Here is a 14,037-nt window from a genome sequence, read left to right as displayed (position 1 = left end):
AATGTTAGTGGATCATGGAGTCCACTTTAAGTTGTTAATTGTAGTGATATAAGTGGTAAATAAATTAATGTATAGGGGTAGACCTGCCCAAAGTTTACGAACCGGCGGTTAAAAGCTGAAAATCGTAACATCGCTCAAGCATTACGGATTCCGAACAGAAACCGTAAAAATTTACCCGAACCGAAACCGTCAATTTTTGAACCGTGGTTCGGTTCGAGGTTCAAAATTTTCGAACCGAAACAGGTGGTTCCGGACCGGAACCGCGAAAACCAGCCAGGAAAACCGTGAAATCAAGCCAGGAACCGCAAAAAACCGACGGTTCGTGAAAAACCGTAAAAAACCACTCGGCAGCCGTCGGTTTGTAACCGAAGTCGAAACCGCGGCTTTGGAACCGGAAGCCGGAACCGCAAAACACCCTCGCGGTTTGTTAGGTTCAACAATTTTTAAAATCGGAACCAACGGTTCCGAACCATAATCGTCGGTTCACTGAACCGTGAACACCTCTATATAGGGATGTAAAGATTTTCTAAAATAGAAAGTTTGAAAGTTGCTATTTTTAAAGAAGCGGACTAAAAAAGAAAGAGTTGTTATTTTTAAAATACGGAGGGGGGAGTATATATTTACCTAGTTCTATTATGCTATAGAGGCTTTAATTGAGAGTGTGCTGATTTTTAATATATTGAAATGAAAAACTAAAATATTTTTAGGGGTTGTGAGAATTCTTTAGTGTACGGTTTATTTCGTACAACAATAAATGAGATATTGAAGTAATATTGGTCTAAAGGGAGCAAAATCATGTTATGTGGGCACAAAAATGTATGTTTGAGATTGAATAGACTATTGATTACTCTCTTAAATGCCGCGGATTATACATTCAATTACTTATTTGTTGAAGTAAATAAGTACTAACATAAAGGAAAACGACCATTTAAATAGAGTATAAATCACTACACATTAATATTAAGAGAAATGATTTTTTGATATTATGGCAATATTAATTCACAAACTACTATAGATAATTAATACATGATAACATAGTATATTTATTTAGCATGTGTAAGTTTCATTCCGCATTATGTAACGCTTAAAAAATTGTGAAGAGTACATGACATAAACATTGCAAGTTGTAACCGTCAAAATAAGAATAAAAAATTATTTGTTGTAACAAAATTAAATTAATACTATCTTCGTTCCATAGTAATAGAGGCGTTTCTTTTTTTTTATGGATATTAAGAAAATTTGTATTAGATGAGCTAAGTAAAGTGAAAAATGATAGTAAAAGATAGAAAGGTGAGGAGAGAATAAAGTAAAAGAGAGTAAAGTAGGCATGAAAAAATACGTTGACTTTTACTGAAAAGGAAAATAACTCTTTTACTATGGAACTTACCAAAATGATAAAAAGACTATATTACTATGAAACAGACGAGTACTACCTTTTTTTTCCAGCCATTTTATTTTAATATATACAATTAAAATATATTATTCTCTAAATAAAATAATAAGAAAACAATTTGTTTAAATTTGACGGTGGCATCCCGGTGGGTCCCACCTCCCGAATCTCTAGTGAAAAAAACTTTTTGACTGGAGCGTGAAGACGACCGCTAAAGACAGCGCGTGAGGTCGTCGTAGGATGATTCTACAGCACACCACGTGGCGGAGACCCATTAGGTGTCTATTTCCATGATGTTTTGTTGTGATATTTGTATAATCATCAATAAATATGCCAATTTTGATCATAATCAAATGCTACTAATACACTGCTAGTGATGTTTAGTGGATACTAATAGTATGGGTATGTCTCTGACTTTTGTAACACATAATAATGATTTGGTTCTTATTTTCACAAAGTATAAGGTTGTTTTGTTTCCCTCTAGATGATTCTTGATTTTGACTAATTAAATGTAATCAGGATTGGTTTTTATGCTCATCTTTTGAAAGAGTGTATATGTAGGTTGATATTTTTCATATAACAATCTTATGCCATACAAAGTTTAATGATTCACATTAAATATTAGTAATAGTTAACATTTGATAATTTATCCATGTATATACTAATAGTGAAAACAATTCATGCTTACCATTCGTTTGTTTGAAGTGAACACTACTAAATGTGAACAATACTAATAACCTTTTTTTACGAATATCATATTTTAGGAAATAAAATGTCCAACAAAGAAAAAATATAAGAACTTCACCGGAAAATATTAATACGCTCCAAAAATTAAGCTCTTTCAAAAGCTACAAAAACAAAGAAATCATACTATAAAATAACATGAAGCTACTAAAACAAAGAAATAACTTATGGTAAGTACAACAATAATCATAAAATAACATGGGGCAATTTAGTCAAAAAAACATTTCCACTCTAATAAATAAGTCGAAAGTTCGAGTCATCACCAAGGCATAGAGAATCGTTATTGATCCTCTTTTTCAAAAAAAAAAATCTTGTAAAGATGACAAGCTTTTACAATGTGCTGAATAATCATCCGAGGATCAGAATTACAACCATAGAGTGGAACCATAATTTGACTATAAAGAAAAACACTACTCACTTAAAACAGATAGATATAAAAAATTTCTTAGCAGATCAGTCCTACACTTCGAAAAATCGAAACATCTACCTCTAGAACTCCAGCACGGCTCATTTCCGGTAGGGGTGGAACCGGCCACTTGTGCCGTTGCCATTCCCATATCCTTTGCCACCTCCGTATCCACCACCAGCACTCGCTCCTCCACCACCTGCGCCTGCACTCCCACTGCCGCCACCAGCACCGCCTCCATAGCCTTTCACAGAGCCACCATAGCCTCCATTGCCGCTGCTGCTGCCTCCAAAGCCTTTACCGCCGTCATATCCACCACCTGGGCCGCCACCATAGCCTTTACCTACACCGTATCCAGCAGCTCCCCCGTAGCCAACGGGAGCCCCATAGCCACCACTTGCATATGCACCACCACCGTACATTGGTCCACCAAATCCGTAGCCATAGCCATATCCACCATACCCTGCAGCTGCTGCTGCGTAAAATCCTGAAGCTCCACCAGCGTAATTTCCAGGGTAGTTTCCGTAACCGCCATAGCCACCATAGCTTCCATAACCACCATAGCCTCCTCTGCCCATTTTTCCACCATAGCCACCGCCAAAACCTTCTGAGCCACCACCAAAATTGCCAGAAGATCTTGAACTGCTACTTCCACGATGAAAACGACCTTCATTTGAATTATCGAATCCTGATCTCTTTGGCTCAGCCCTCTTTATTTCGACCTGTCAATATTTGCATAAGATGATCAGTCACCTTACCATACCGTAAGTGCACTAATACAGGAGATCATAAGACTCACTTGCTTTCCACCAAGTTCATGCATACGACCATCAGAGAATATTTTTTCAACAGAGTCTTCGCTTTCAAAGGTTACAAATCCAAAGCCCCTTGACCGATTAGTTTTGTGGTCCAGCATAATTTGGTGCTCGACAATGTTACCATAGGAAGAGAAATAATCCCTCAAATCATCTACAATACAGTATTATCAGATATCTGGTAAACATAAGTTTGTATTCTATAGAAAGACCAAGAAGAAATTATGTCACGCGGGAATTACCTTCAGTTAATGACAATGGAAGGCCACCCACAAATATTTTCCTTGTCTTTGACACACCTCCTCTACCTTGCATGCCACCACCCTCTCTAGGGACCGTTCTTTTTACTTCAACCTGTTTTGTAAGTGCAAAAGTAAGTCACACGTTGACTGTTTTCCATGAAAACAAATATACTAATTTCTCTCAGTCTAATTAAAAAGAAATTCTTACCGATCTACCATCAATGATATGTTCTTCCTGTAAAACCTTGTCTGCAACTTCTGGATCGGCAAAAGTTACAAACCCAAAACCACGAGGTCTTCCTGAGATTTTGTCCAACATTATCACAGAATCTGTAATTTCCCCATACTTGCTAAAATACCTGTTGAAGGACTCTGCAAAGGATAGTGCCCAAAATATATAAGCATAAATAGTCTTCTGTGATGCTACTAGAGACATTACGCAGACGAAATTTACAAATCCAACACCACCAGATAATAGAAAGACTGCTTTGCCCACCACATTAAAAATCCAAGCATAAGTAACAAGAACATAATGACCTCAGTATAACCTGAGTGCTATGTGCCATTTCTGAACTTTGAATTCTTGCTATTATGCGTCTACATCTAATTTAGCACGGTAGCAGAACCACTAGCATAACAATGAACATAGTATTCCCAATATACAGATACCTAAACACGTATATGAGCTAATAGCCTACTTCCATTACAATAAAAGAAGACATACATTACTGCATTCAAGCATTACCAAGCTGCCATAGACCTTCATTCTATCTATCGAAAAGCTGAAATATGATTTTAACGAACCACCAAATTAACCAAAGAATTCAATAAATGTCCATTGATCCTGTTCACTAACAACAATGCATTAACAAGCAAAACAAAACGGAGATAAGCAGATACGCATTCTAACCTTCCGAAGTCTCCCAAGCAATGCCACCGACGAAAAGTTTTCTATCACAACAAAAAAACCAACAGTTACTACAATTTCTTCACATCCTCTCTATTTTTTTTTCTTGGGGATCTCACCCAAACCCTCGACCTCACCCCTCATAACACAGCAACAATACCAAACTAATCAAAGCATTTTCAATTTTCTAATTTCGAGACCTAACACGGACACAATGCTAAGCTAACACAAACTAACCCTGCAGACGACGAAGAATCGTGCTTTATCCCTGCACTATCATCTATGTTATCAATTGAACCGTAGTTCCCCTCTTCCGCGCCGTAATGCCCTTCATACTGCGGCTCATCTTCGCCGTAAACGGCGACGTTTTGGTCGGGCACACCGTAATCCATTCTGTTCTATTTCCTACCTATACAAAAGGAGAAGAATTTAGAAACACCTGCAAATAATTTCTTCACCCGTTTTTACAATTTTGCCTCTTTTTTGAGGGAAATCCTAAACAAAGACCTGAACAAATTACCTAACTCGAAAGCTAGCTAGAAATTTACTAATCGCTGAAGGTGGAGAGGATCGATGGAGAAGGAGCTCCAAGCTGCGGTGTCGTTTTCGTGAAAAATTTGGGGGTTGTTGAAACCCTAGCTGCTTTCTTTCTCTTCTTTCTACGGAATTCAATTTTTTTCCCGTCCTGATTTTACAGAGAATATTATTTTTTTCCGTTACTTCTTTTTTTTTTTTCTCCTTTTTATAGTAAAGGGCAGTTAGATTTTATTGGGCTTTCTTATTGGGGCGATTTTTGTTAGGACAGTTATTTTCCATTCTCTCTCTTTTTGGCCCATCTCTCATTTTCTCTCTCATGAAATTATACTCCCTCCGTTTCACCATAGTTGAGGCGAAACTTTTCGGTACGGAGTTTTAGAAATGAATATTTGATGTGTTAAATAAATAGATAAAAAAGTAAGAGAGAGGAAAATGTAGAGAGAATAAAGTGAATAAAGTAGAGAGAATACAGTAAGAGAGAACAAAGTAAGAAAGAGAAAAAAGTTACCATATAAGGAAATGACTCAATTATAAAGAAACTTCCCAAAATGATAAAATGACTCAACTATAGTGAAACGGAGGGAGTACTATTATTAAGTATATTTAAAACTGTAAAAATAAAAAAATAAAAAAATTGGAAAAATAATGTACTTAACAATAGTTGTAACCATCCATTAGCAAAATATCATAACGTTTATGTATAATATATTGTTGAGCTTATAGGTAATGGTTAGAATTTTCTGATTTTATATACTCCCTCCGTTCCATAATAGAGGCATTTCATTTTGCGCACTCATTTTAGAAAAATAATTATAAATAGCTAAAGTGGAGAAAAAAGTAAAGTAAGAGAGAATATTGTGGATAAGACTCTTCTCTACCTATTATTCTTTCTCTTACTTTACTTTTTCTCCACTCTAACTGTATATAATTATTTTTTCAAAACGAGTGTGCAAAATGAAATGTCTTTATTACTATGGAACTATGGAACGGAGGGAGTATAATATATTGTTGAGCTTATAGGTCATGGTTAGAATTTTATGATCATATAAAATTTCAATTCAAATAGCTCCCAACTCGAGCAGGGTGTTTTTGATTAAAAAAAAGGGGCTCCCAACTCGAGCAATGTAGTAGAGTAATATATTTTCGAACGTATAAGGTCATGGTTCACCGATCCGTCCGCATTGACATCAATAGTTAAAAAGAATATGAAATATGACACATTAAGATTGATTTAACTCATCATTTCATACCATCACAATCTTATTGATTCCTCTACAAGAATGCGCGAGTTAAGACTATTCATTTTTAGATGCCATAAAAAATAGCGTAGGAATGACATTTCTTGTTATATACTCCTATATGTTGAACAACAAGAAACTTTCATTTGTTTACATCAATCATCTTTGCTTGTTATTCCATCAGTTGATCTGAGCTGCCTTCATGCTCCAAGCAGCAAGTTTCGAGATCTTAACGTCGTATGTCCCGTTGTTGAAGGCAAACAAATGTGCTCCTCCATCAATGGCGACGGAAGGATAAACTCTAGCTGTGATGCAAGCTTTTCCGTCGCCACCAAAACTCTCCACAATCGAATGATCAATCTGCAAAACAAAGTTACAAAAATTCCATCAATATTCAAGATTTTTTTCCCAAAAGACTAGCCTGTCGGGACAGAACTCACCAAAGTTCTTAGAGACAATTTCTCCTTCACAGGATCCACATCAACGAAAGCTCCATACGTAGGCTTGTCGTAATCTAGGCTCAACGAAGACCTATTAATCGAATCAAAAGAAAAATGAAATATAATACAACTCAAATCTTGATGTAGAGTGTTCAAAAAACAGACATAACACCTGCTTTGGTCACTGCACATGATCACAACATATCTGGTTTTAGCTCTGAAAACTCTGAAGTAAACCGCTGTGTATTCTTGCAAATCCTTTGATGCCAACATCAATAGACCAAAGGGTCCCACCCCACCTTTGCCTGCTCCATAGCTACAAATTTCTTGTGGATCAGTCAAGCTTGTGTCCATTTCCTCTGCTTTCTCCAATGTAGGGATCTCAAATGAAATCTCCACATCAGCCTACAAGTAAAACACCATTTCTCACTTTGTGTGTTTGTGCTTGTGTTGTGACAGAATAGAGCAATTGTGTGTATTCAGATTGTTTTCAGATTTCAGAGTTATATACCATACTTCTATATAAATAGGAACCAGATGACGGGCCAGGCCCAAAATAACCATTAGGGCCTAAAACAGATTACAGTGTGACCTCATTTGGCTAGCGGCATACAATACAGATTCAAGGCAAACGAACAGCTTGCATGAGATAGAGAGAGAGAGAGACTTTACCTGAGAAGCTGTCACACCTGATATTTCAAGAACTGATCCTCCTTGAGCTCTTTGGTGGGAAATATCACTCTCCCTTCTCTCAACTTTTCAATTTCCTTAACTGGCCATTGCACCAATTGCTTTCCTGATTTGTGAAGCCAAATCTTCCTAGGAATTGCCTAAAAATGTGGAAAATGGATCATTTGAAAACACACTTGCATATGTGAAACAAACCAACTTAAAATAAACTCAAAATCAAGAATCAACCTGAAGGCCAGACCAGCCCTTGCTGATATCAGTGGCAGCATCAGTAGATTCATTGATCCAACCCCACAAGACCCTCCTCTTCACTGAGCTATCAAAGAAGGTCTTTGAAGCATAGAACTTCCCATGATCATATCTCATCTCCGAGTCGAGCCTCAACGAGCCTCTCTCCGGGACAAACACATCCCTCCCAACATCATAACTCCCAATAGCATAAGTGTCAAAGAATCCATCATTCATGCTAGCTTTCAACACATGCTTCACCCCTCTCCCGACCACGGATGTCTCGACCCCATCCTCGCCTCCAGTCGAGACAGGGTAGAAATCCGGGCACTCCCACATGCCGGTATCCCTCCTTGTGTACAAAGGTTGCTTAGTTTGAAACCAGTGCACAAAATCCCTACTCCTAAACATAAGCATTCTCCCATCCTGGCCAATCTTGTTCCCAACTATCAACCTCCACCGCCCATCACGGCCTAACCAGGCCGTGGTGGGGTCCCTGAACGAGGTGGCGTTGATCATGTTCTGCTGTGTTGGTGCCATGAGAGGATTATATGATGGCTTGATCCACTCTATGAGGTTTGGATCAGAGAGATTCTTTGGGAATGCAAGATTTTGTACTTGTTGGTTCAGTGTGTTGACACCTGTGTAGGCAAGGACCGGTTCGCCATTGGCGAGGAGCGTGGCTGAGCCCGACCAGCATCCGTTGATGTCGTGATGGGGTGTCCCGGGAGAGAGCCGGGGGGTGAGGTGTCCAGTTGATGAGATCCCTTGATGTGGAGTGTGCCCAAACTATGTTTCCTGGCACTGCTCCTGTGGGATTGTATTGGTAGAATAAGTGGTAGATTCCTTTATATATCATTGGCCCTGCATAACGTTTGAAAACCGAATATTAAATCACAAAGTTTCCATTTTTCTCAATCGTATCATTCGTGTACAAAACGACATCTTCTGATGCTCAAACAGCGTCTTTTCATGTCAAAAAGAAAGTAAAAGACACTTAGTTTAATTTGATGAAAGAACGTTGTTTTGAACATTACCAAAAGATGTCGTTTTGTTCAGACATAACACTAAAACTTCGTGATTTAGTATATTTGTGCAACTCACCATTAGGATCTGAGATTCCAAAGATGTCAAGACAAGGCATGTTCCAAAAAAGATGAAGAAGATTAGGCAAAAGTTAAAGAAACACAAGTTTATAATGATGAATAAAGCAGTGTGATTGTAAGAGTTGTTACCATTCATCCAATTCTTGGGAGGTTGGAAGTGATATGCAGTTCTGTAGGGCTGATCTTCATCTCTTTGAGTGGCAATACAGCAAATTATCAGATACTGAATTTGAAGAAGTGATATGCAGCAAAATATCATCCAAAACTTTAGATAATATGCCATTTTTTCAACTTATTCTACAATGAGCAGTGGAAGTCTATATATAGTTCTCTCTCATAACAAAATAATAATGTTCCTCTATAGTCATTATACTTCCATTTATTGACTATTTTATAAATTTTGGAACTATTTAATTAATTGAAAATGGGATATTACTTTCAATTTGATACTTCAACTATTAATCAAAATGCATTTGCTTAGCACGTCTGACTTTCTCATGCTACATTTAGACTCGAACTAAAATCTTTATTTTGGCTGTAACCACTCTATTGCCAACACGTGTGTCGTTCTTACCCCTTTTTTTTTTGCTAATTCCAATTAATTATCGATTACTTTCTCCGTCCCCGATTAGGAGTCACAATTTGACCGGACACAGATTTTAAAAAATGTAAAGAAAAGTTAGTGGAATGTGGGATCCATTTTTCTATAGGGATATTGACATTTAATATCACGAAACTTTCAAAAAGTTGGGTTTTTCCCACGAACTTTAAAATTGACAAATAATATCACGAATTTTACCCCGTGTTTGTTTTTTTCCACGAATAAAAAAATTCCCACAAATAATATTATGATAAGGATTTTTTTCGTAATTTCCCGACAACAATTTTGAAAGCTTCAAGTTTTTCAATATTTAAAGATAGTTTTTCTTGAAGCACACACTCCAAAATTGTTCTTCAATCTATTAAAATAACATGAATTTTTTTATTCGTGGGAAAAAACAAACCCGAGGTAAAGTTCATGATATTATTTGTCAATTTTAAAGTTCGTGGGAAAAAACCAACTTTTTGAAAGTTTCGTGATATTAGATGTCAATATCCCTTTTTTATATTGGTTTTATAATAAAATTTGAGTAAATTGAGTTAGTAAAATGCGAGACCTACTTACTATTTATGGTAAAAATGAAGTGTGACTCTTAATTGGGGACAGAGACCGAAATGGAAAAGTGTGACTCTTAATCGGGGACGAAGGGAGTATTTCCTAAAAGGGTCATTTAATTAAAGAAAAAAGTGTAATAATATCAAATTAATTGAAATAGTTGACCAATACTTGCGCAGATAATTACTTAGGAGTTAGGAGTAACTAATTACTAGAGACTAGAGTGCATAAATATGTAATTAACAGAACTTTGGGGACTATTCTGAAAATAATTCACTCAAGTCGCCTCTTTCCTCTGTAACACAACAAACAGAAATGGTTGTACATCTCTGCTTTGGAGTTGTACGTCCTCTCACGCTCCATGGCTCCGGTTAACCGGATCTGTAAACCCGTTTTCACTCTCTAGGAAGGGACAATTTACCGATCCAGTAAACAGCTCTTCTCGCTTGAGCCGCTTCGCTCCAGTCAGTAATTTCAATTCCGTTGCTAATTTCTAAGAGGATTTTGTTTCAGATTTTAATTTGGTGATTTAATTGTTGCGTGAAATTAATTGTCACTTTTGGTCAGTTTGATTACTGTGTTATAGTATTGTTTGATGCAATGAGAGTTGATCTTGATTTGTTGTGAGTGTTTTGAGCTTTGTTTATGATTAGTGGAAGTGAGTTTGTATGTTATGAGAAAACAATGAAAGAGGTGAATCATTGCTCCTGCTTTAGAGCTTCTCCATTTGGGTCGGGCCTAGATGAGCCCCGGTAAGGGTCGGGTCCTGAAAGACTCGGGTTAGAGTCAGACCCTGGATGACCTAGGGGCTAGGGCTGGAACGACCCATGTTTGTGTCGACTGAGTTCCCGATGTGGTCTCGGTTTGAGGGGAGTTTTGGTTGGGTTAGATTACCCATCCCACATCGGTGAGTGTTTTGAGCTTTGTTTATGATTAGTGGAAGTGAGTTTGTATGTTATGAGAAAACAATGAAAGAGGTGAATCATTGCTCCTGCTTTAGAGCTTCTCCATTTCATCAGTTGTAAAAATGTTAATTGGCCATTCATGATATGTAATTAGCTCAGTTGGCTTGATTTATTAAGAGTGTTTGTGTTGCTGCTGCTGCTGGTTTTTCCTTTTCTCTCTTTGAAGAAAATGTGTATGAATATTCTTGGACTTGAGGAAGTAAGGTGTTTGAGTTATGGTGTTAAAGTTTCCATTAATTGTTGCAAACATTTGTATCACTTACGAGCCATACTCAGAGGACTCTCTGCATCGCGGTTAAGAGCCGACTGCCATGATGCAATTTGTATCAATGAACTAAGCATTTTCACTTGTATGGATAAAATTGTGCTAGCTGTTCAGTTTGAGTGATCGATAATGAAACGTGTGCGAGTGTGCTGCCTAATGCTTGGTCTAAGTTGATGTTCCCTCTGGAGTGCAGGTTTAGCCTCCGGTTGAACAATCTGAAATCATTTTATCGAAACTGGGACTAGTGAAGGGATTTAACGTGTGAGCTGCCTCGCTTATACTATCAAGGCATGTCCAGTAAGCGAAAAGATTTAGATTGCAGGCATTAACCTACATGACTTTTCCAGCTGATTTGATGCTTGTGTTCGAAGATTTCAAATTTGCAACTTGTTCGGTTTTTTCAGAGGCTGCGGAGCCGGGTAGCAAGAAGAGGAGACTCAACACAGCCTCCTTGTTCGCTATCTCAACCCAACTTTCTTACTGATGATGGCAAGTATGTTATAGATTGTCCCTGTTCTGACCCTTAGAAAGCAATGCTTTCTCGTTTCTTATGTCTGCACATCTTTGGTCGTTGTAGGTGAAATGCTAATGTTCCGGTAACTATTTTGAGGTCATTTCGCTTTGCCAATTCTGTACTGTCTACTTATGTTCCTAACTGTTTGACTGTCCCATCGTTCCATCCAAGGATGCGTCTGAAACGATGAAGGCCAATATCCAACACCTTATTATCGAACATTTCCCTGCTTGAAGTTTTCCAGTGGCTCTCAATTGGTTCATCATGGACAAAATAACTGCAGTAGAATTGCCTAACCAAATTTGTTGAGAATCTCTTTCCAATTATACTCTTTGCTATATCTTTCCAATTCATGTGTGCTGTGTACACCATCTATAGCTATCCGAGTGCATCCCAACCAGACGTCTTAGTTGCATCGATGTGATTTCAGGTAATGAAGAAAAATCGTTATTATTTGGTAGATTAAAGTGGCGTTACACCCTGGTGCTGCAGTTTCAACCTTGCAATTTAACATGATACAAGAAGAACCATTTGCAGTATGTGATCTCAAGGTAAGAATGTGCGATGCATTTTCTACTTTTGGTAAGTTTAGGCGTTCCGCTACATACATTGGATGTAATTCCAGTGCAGCCACAGGGCGATAGTGAAGTCCTCGAATCATTCATCTTTTCCACACAAGGATGACCAAAGACCAGATCGATCTTCTTCAACTCATTTCGGACTTCCAAGAGTAAGTCATTTATTCACTACAATATGCAGTCACTTTTTAAGTGAAACTCTCTTACTACTGATACAAATTCATTCAAGCCTACTATTCATCTGATAAATACTTCTAAAACATCTCAGGCGCTGGACGAAATCCGACCAAAAAAGAACTCAGTTAACCGGTATGCTTACTAATCTCACTGCAGAAAAGTTTTCATAGTTCAAATCTATGATTTCGGTTCTTGTCTCAACCGTGCTCGTAACTTTTTTTTTCGCGTATCTGAAGGTATGATGCACCTGATGGATCACGACAAAATAAACGAAGATCTTGTGAAGTCGAAGGAGACAGAATGGCTCGACATCCAACTGAGCCACGATGATCTTCGTGTTCGAGTAACTCTATAGCCTCTCTCAAGTTTCATCATTCAATATGAAGCCATTTTGTTTCATGAATCCCTCTGTCACACACAGCCATTTTTGCTGAAAAAAACAAGAAAATTTACCAATTTCTTCATCATCTTAGTCAGTTGCAGATTCTTGTTAGGAAATCATTAGTTTTTGAAGATTCAAAACTCCTTAGTTTAGTTAGAAGGAATAATTTGACCTTTTGCCACCGCCCCTTTTCACTTCTTGATTCATTAGTTACACCAAACTTTAAATGCAAATTAAATTAGTCCAACAATTAAAGAATTTGGATTTGAATGATCTTGAATGTGATGTGACATAATTTTAAAAATAAAATATCCATAAAGCATGATTTGCATTATGCAAGAAACAGATCTAGCATATATACAATACTTTTTTTATACATGTGAATTTCATTTTCTAGTGTCCTGTTATTTTTGTCTTTTGTATTGTCCCTTCCAAAAATTAATTACAACTCATACAAATAAATCTTAAGTACTCCCTCCGTCCCGGATAATTCGTCCCAGTTTTCTATTTCGGTCCGTCCCACATAATTTGTCCCATTTCACTTTTACCATTTTTAGTAGTGGACCATGTATTCCACTAACTCATTCCCACTTACATTTTATTATGAAACTAATATATAAAGGTAGGATCCACATTCCACTAATTTTTTCAACCCACTTTTCTTTACAATTCTTAAAACCTGTGCCCGGTCAAAGTGACCCGAATTATCCAGAACGGAGGGAGTATACAATATAACTAAAATTTGTTATTATTGACATTGAGCTTTATTTATTTTCTCTCTTATTTTAGGTCCACATATATCTCAATCAATTATTGTGCCTATGACCCTTTGCAGTTTTTGCCCCCACCTCCTCCTTACTTCATTGACTTTTATAAATTTCTATAATTTTGATAAACTTTAATCAGATATTTTTATTAAATTATTATTTATCCATCCCTCGAAATCAACAAATTCTGTGAATTCTTTTATAATAATCCCTCGAGTAAAAAAAGTGGAGCACCCTCAATTATTTTCCTGATTCCCCCACTGAAAATAGCTACAGATCTATTAATAAAAAAATGGGAATTATTGAAGGAAAAGAATTTTGGTATTTTGAGTGTTCCGAATTATTGGTTGATTTGTGTCTCTATAGTAGAAAGCTAATTATTTCATCACATACAATAAATAGCAACTCATAAAATCAAATTATTGGTAATGCTACTATAGATAAAGTATATCACAATTGCTAGTTAGAGAAAGTATATACATAAATATTA

The 14,037-nt window shown here is 37.0% G+C and overlaps 2 protein-coding genes and 1 pseudogene across 4 annotated transcripts; 1 reads left to right on the top strand and 2 right to left on the bottom strand.

Moving 5' to 3' along the window:
- Positions 1 to 2,341: 2,341 nt before the first annotated feature.
- Positions 2,342 to 5,204, bottom strand: LOC125207973 (heterogeneous nuclear ribonucleoprotein 1-like). 3 transcript variants are annotated; one of them, XM_048107501.1, is made up of 7 exons: positions 5,025 to 5,204; positions 4,742 to 4,913; positions 4,508 to 4,548; positions 3,806 to 3,969; positions 3,598 to 3,709; positions 3,340 to 3,509; positions 2,342 to 3,262 (listed from the first exon to the last, which is right to left on the bottom strand). In XM_048107501.1, exons 2-7 carry the CDS (start codon positions 4,894 to 4,896, stop codon positions 2,642 to 2,644), a joined length of 1,263 nt encoding a protein of 420 aa, XP_047963458.1. In that variant the 5' UTR covers positions 4,897 to 4,913; positions 5,025 to 5,204; the 3' UTR covers positions 2,342 to 2,641. The 3 variants fall into 3 exon arrangements, with proteins under 3 accessions (XP_047963458.1, XP_047963460.1, XP_047963459.1); XM_048107503.1 differs by having other exon boundaries at positions 4,742 to 4,909; XM_048107502.1 differs by having other exon boundaries at positions 5,030 to 5,204.
- A 1,063-nt stretch (positions 5,205 to 6,267) lies between these two features.
- On the bottom strand, positions 6,268 to 9,008 carry LOC125203708 (beta-fructofuranosidase, insoluble isoenzyme CWINV1-like). The gene is given in 9 exon segments (XM_048102119.1): positions 6,268 to 6,639; positions 6,720 to 6,810; positions 6,892 to 7,124; positions 7,392 to 7,432; positions 7,435 to 7,549; positions 7,638 to 8,348; positions 8,350 to 8,501; positions 8,742 to 8,750; positions 8,873 to 9,008. Coding segments are annotated over 9 exon segments (1,662 nt in total). The 5' UTR covers positions 9,003 to 9,008; the 3' UTR covers positions 6,268 to 6,459.
- Positions 9,009 to 10,139: 1,131 nt separating this feature from the next.
- Positions 10,140 to 13,030, top strand: LOC125203709 (annotated as a pseudogene).
- The last annotated feature ends 1,007 nt before the right edge of the window (positions 13,031 to 14,037 follow it).

This window comes from Salvia hispanica, chromosome 2 (assembly GCF_023119035.1).
Source record: "Salvia hispanica cultivar TCC Black 2014 chromosome 2, UniMelb_Shisp_WGS_1.0, whole genome shotgun sequence".
NCBI classification, from domain to species: domain Eukaryota; kingdom Viridiplantae; phylum Streptophyta; class Magnoliopsida; order Lamiales; family Lamiaceae; genus Salvia; species Salvia hispanica.
The sequence above is the reverse complement of the archived record's forward strand: the minus strand, read 5'-3'. Positions and strand labels throughout refer to the sequence as shown.

Excerpts from the sequence above, each read along its gene's own strand:
- LOC125207973 (XM_048107501.1), bottom strand. The coding sequence starts at position 4,896 with ATGGATTACGGTGTGCCCGACCAAAACGTCGCCGTTTACGGCGAAGAT. Across the intron at positions 3,970-4,507 it reads TGCTTGGGAGACTTCGGAAG|AGTCCTTCAACAGGTATTTT; the intron begins GTTAGAATGCGT and ends TATCCTTTGCAG. Across the intron at positions 3,710-3,805 it reads ATATCATTGATGGTAGATCG|GTTGAAGTAAAAAGAACGGT; the intron begins GTAAGAATTTCT and ends CTTACAAAACAG.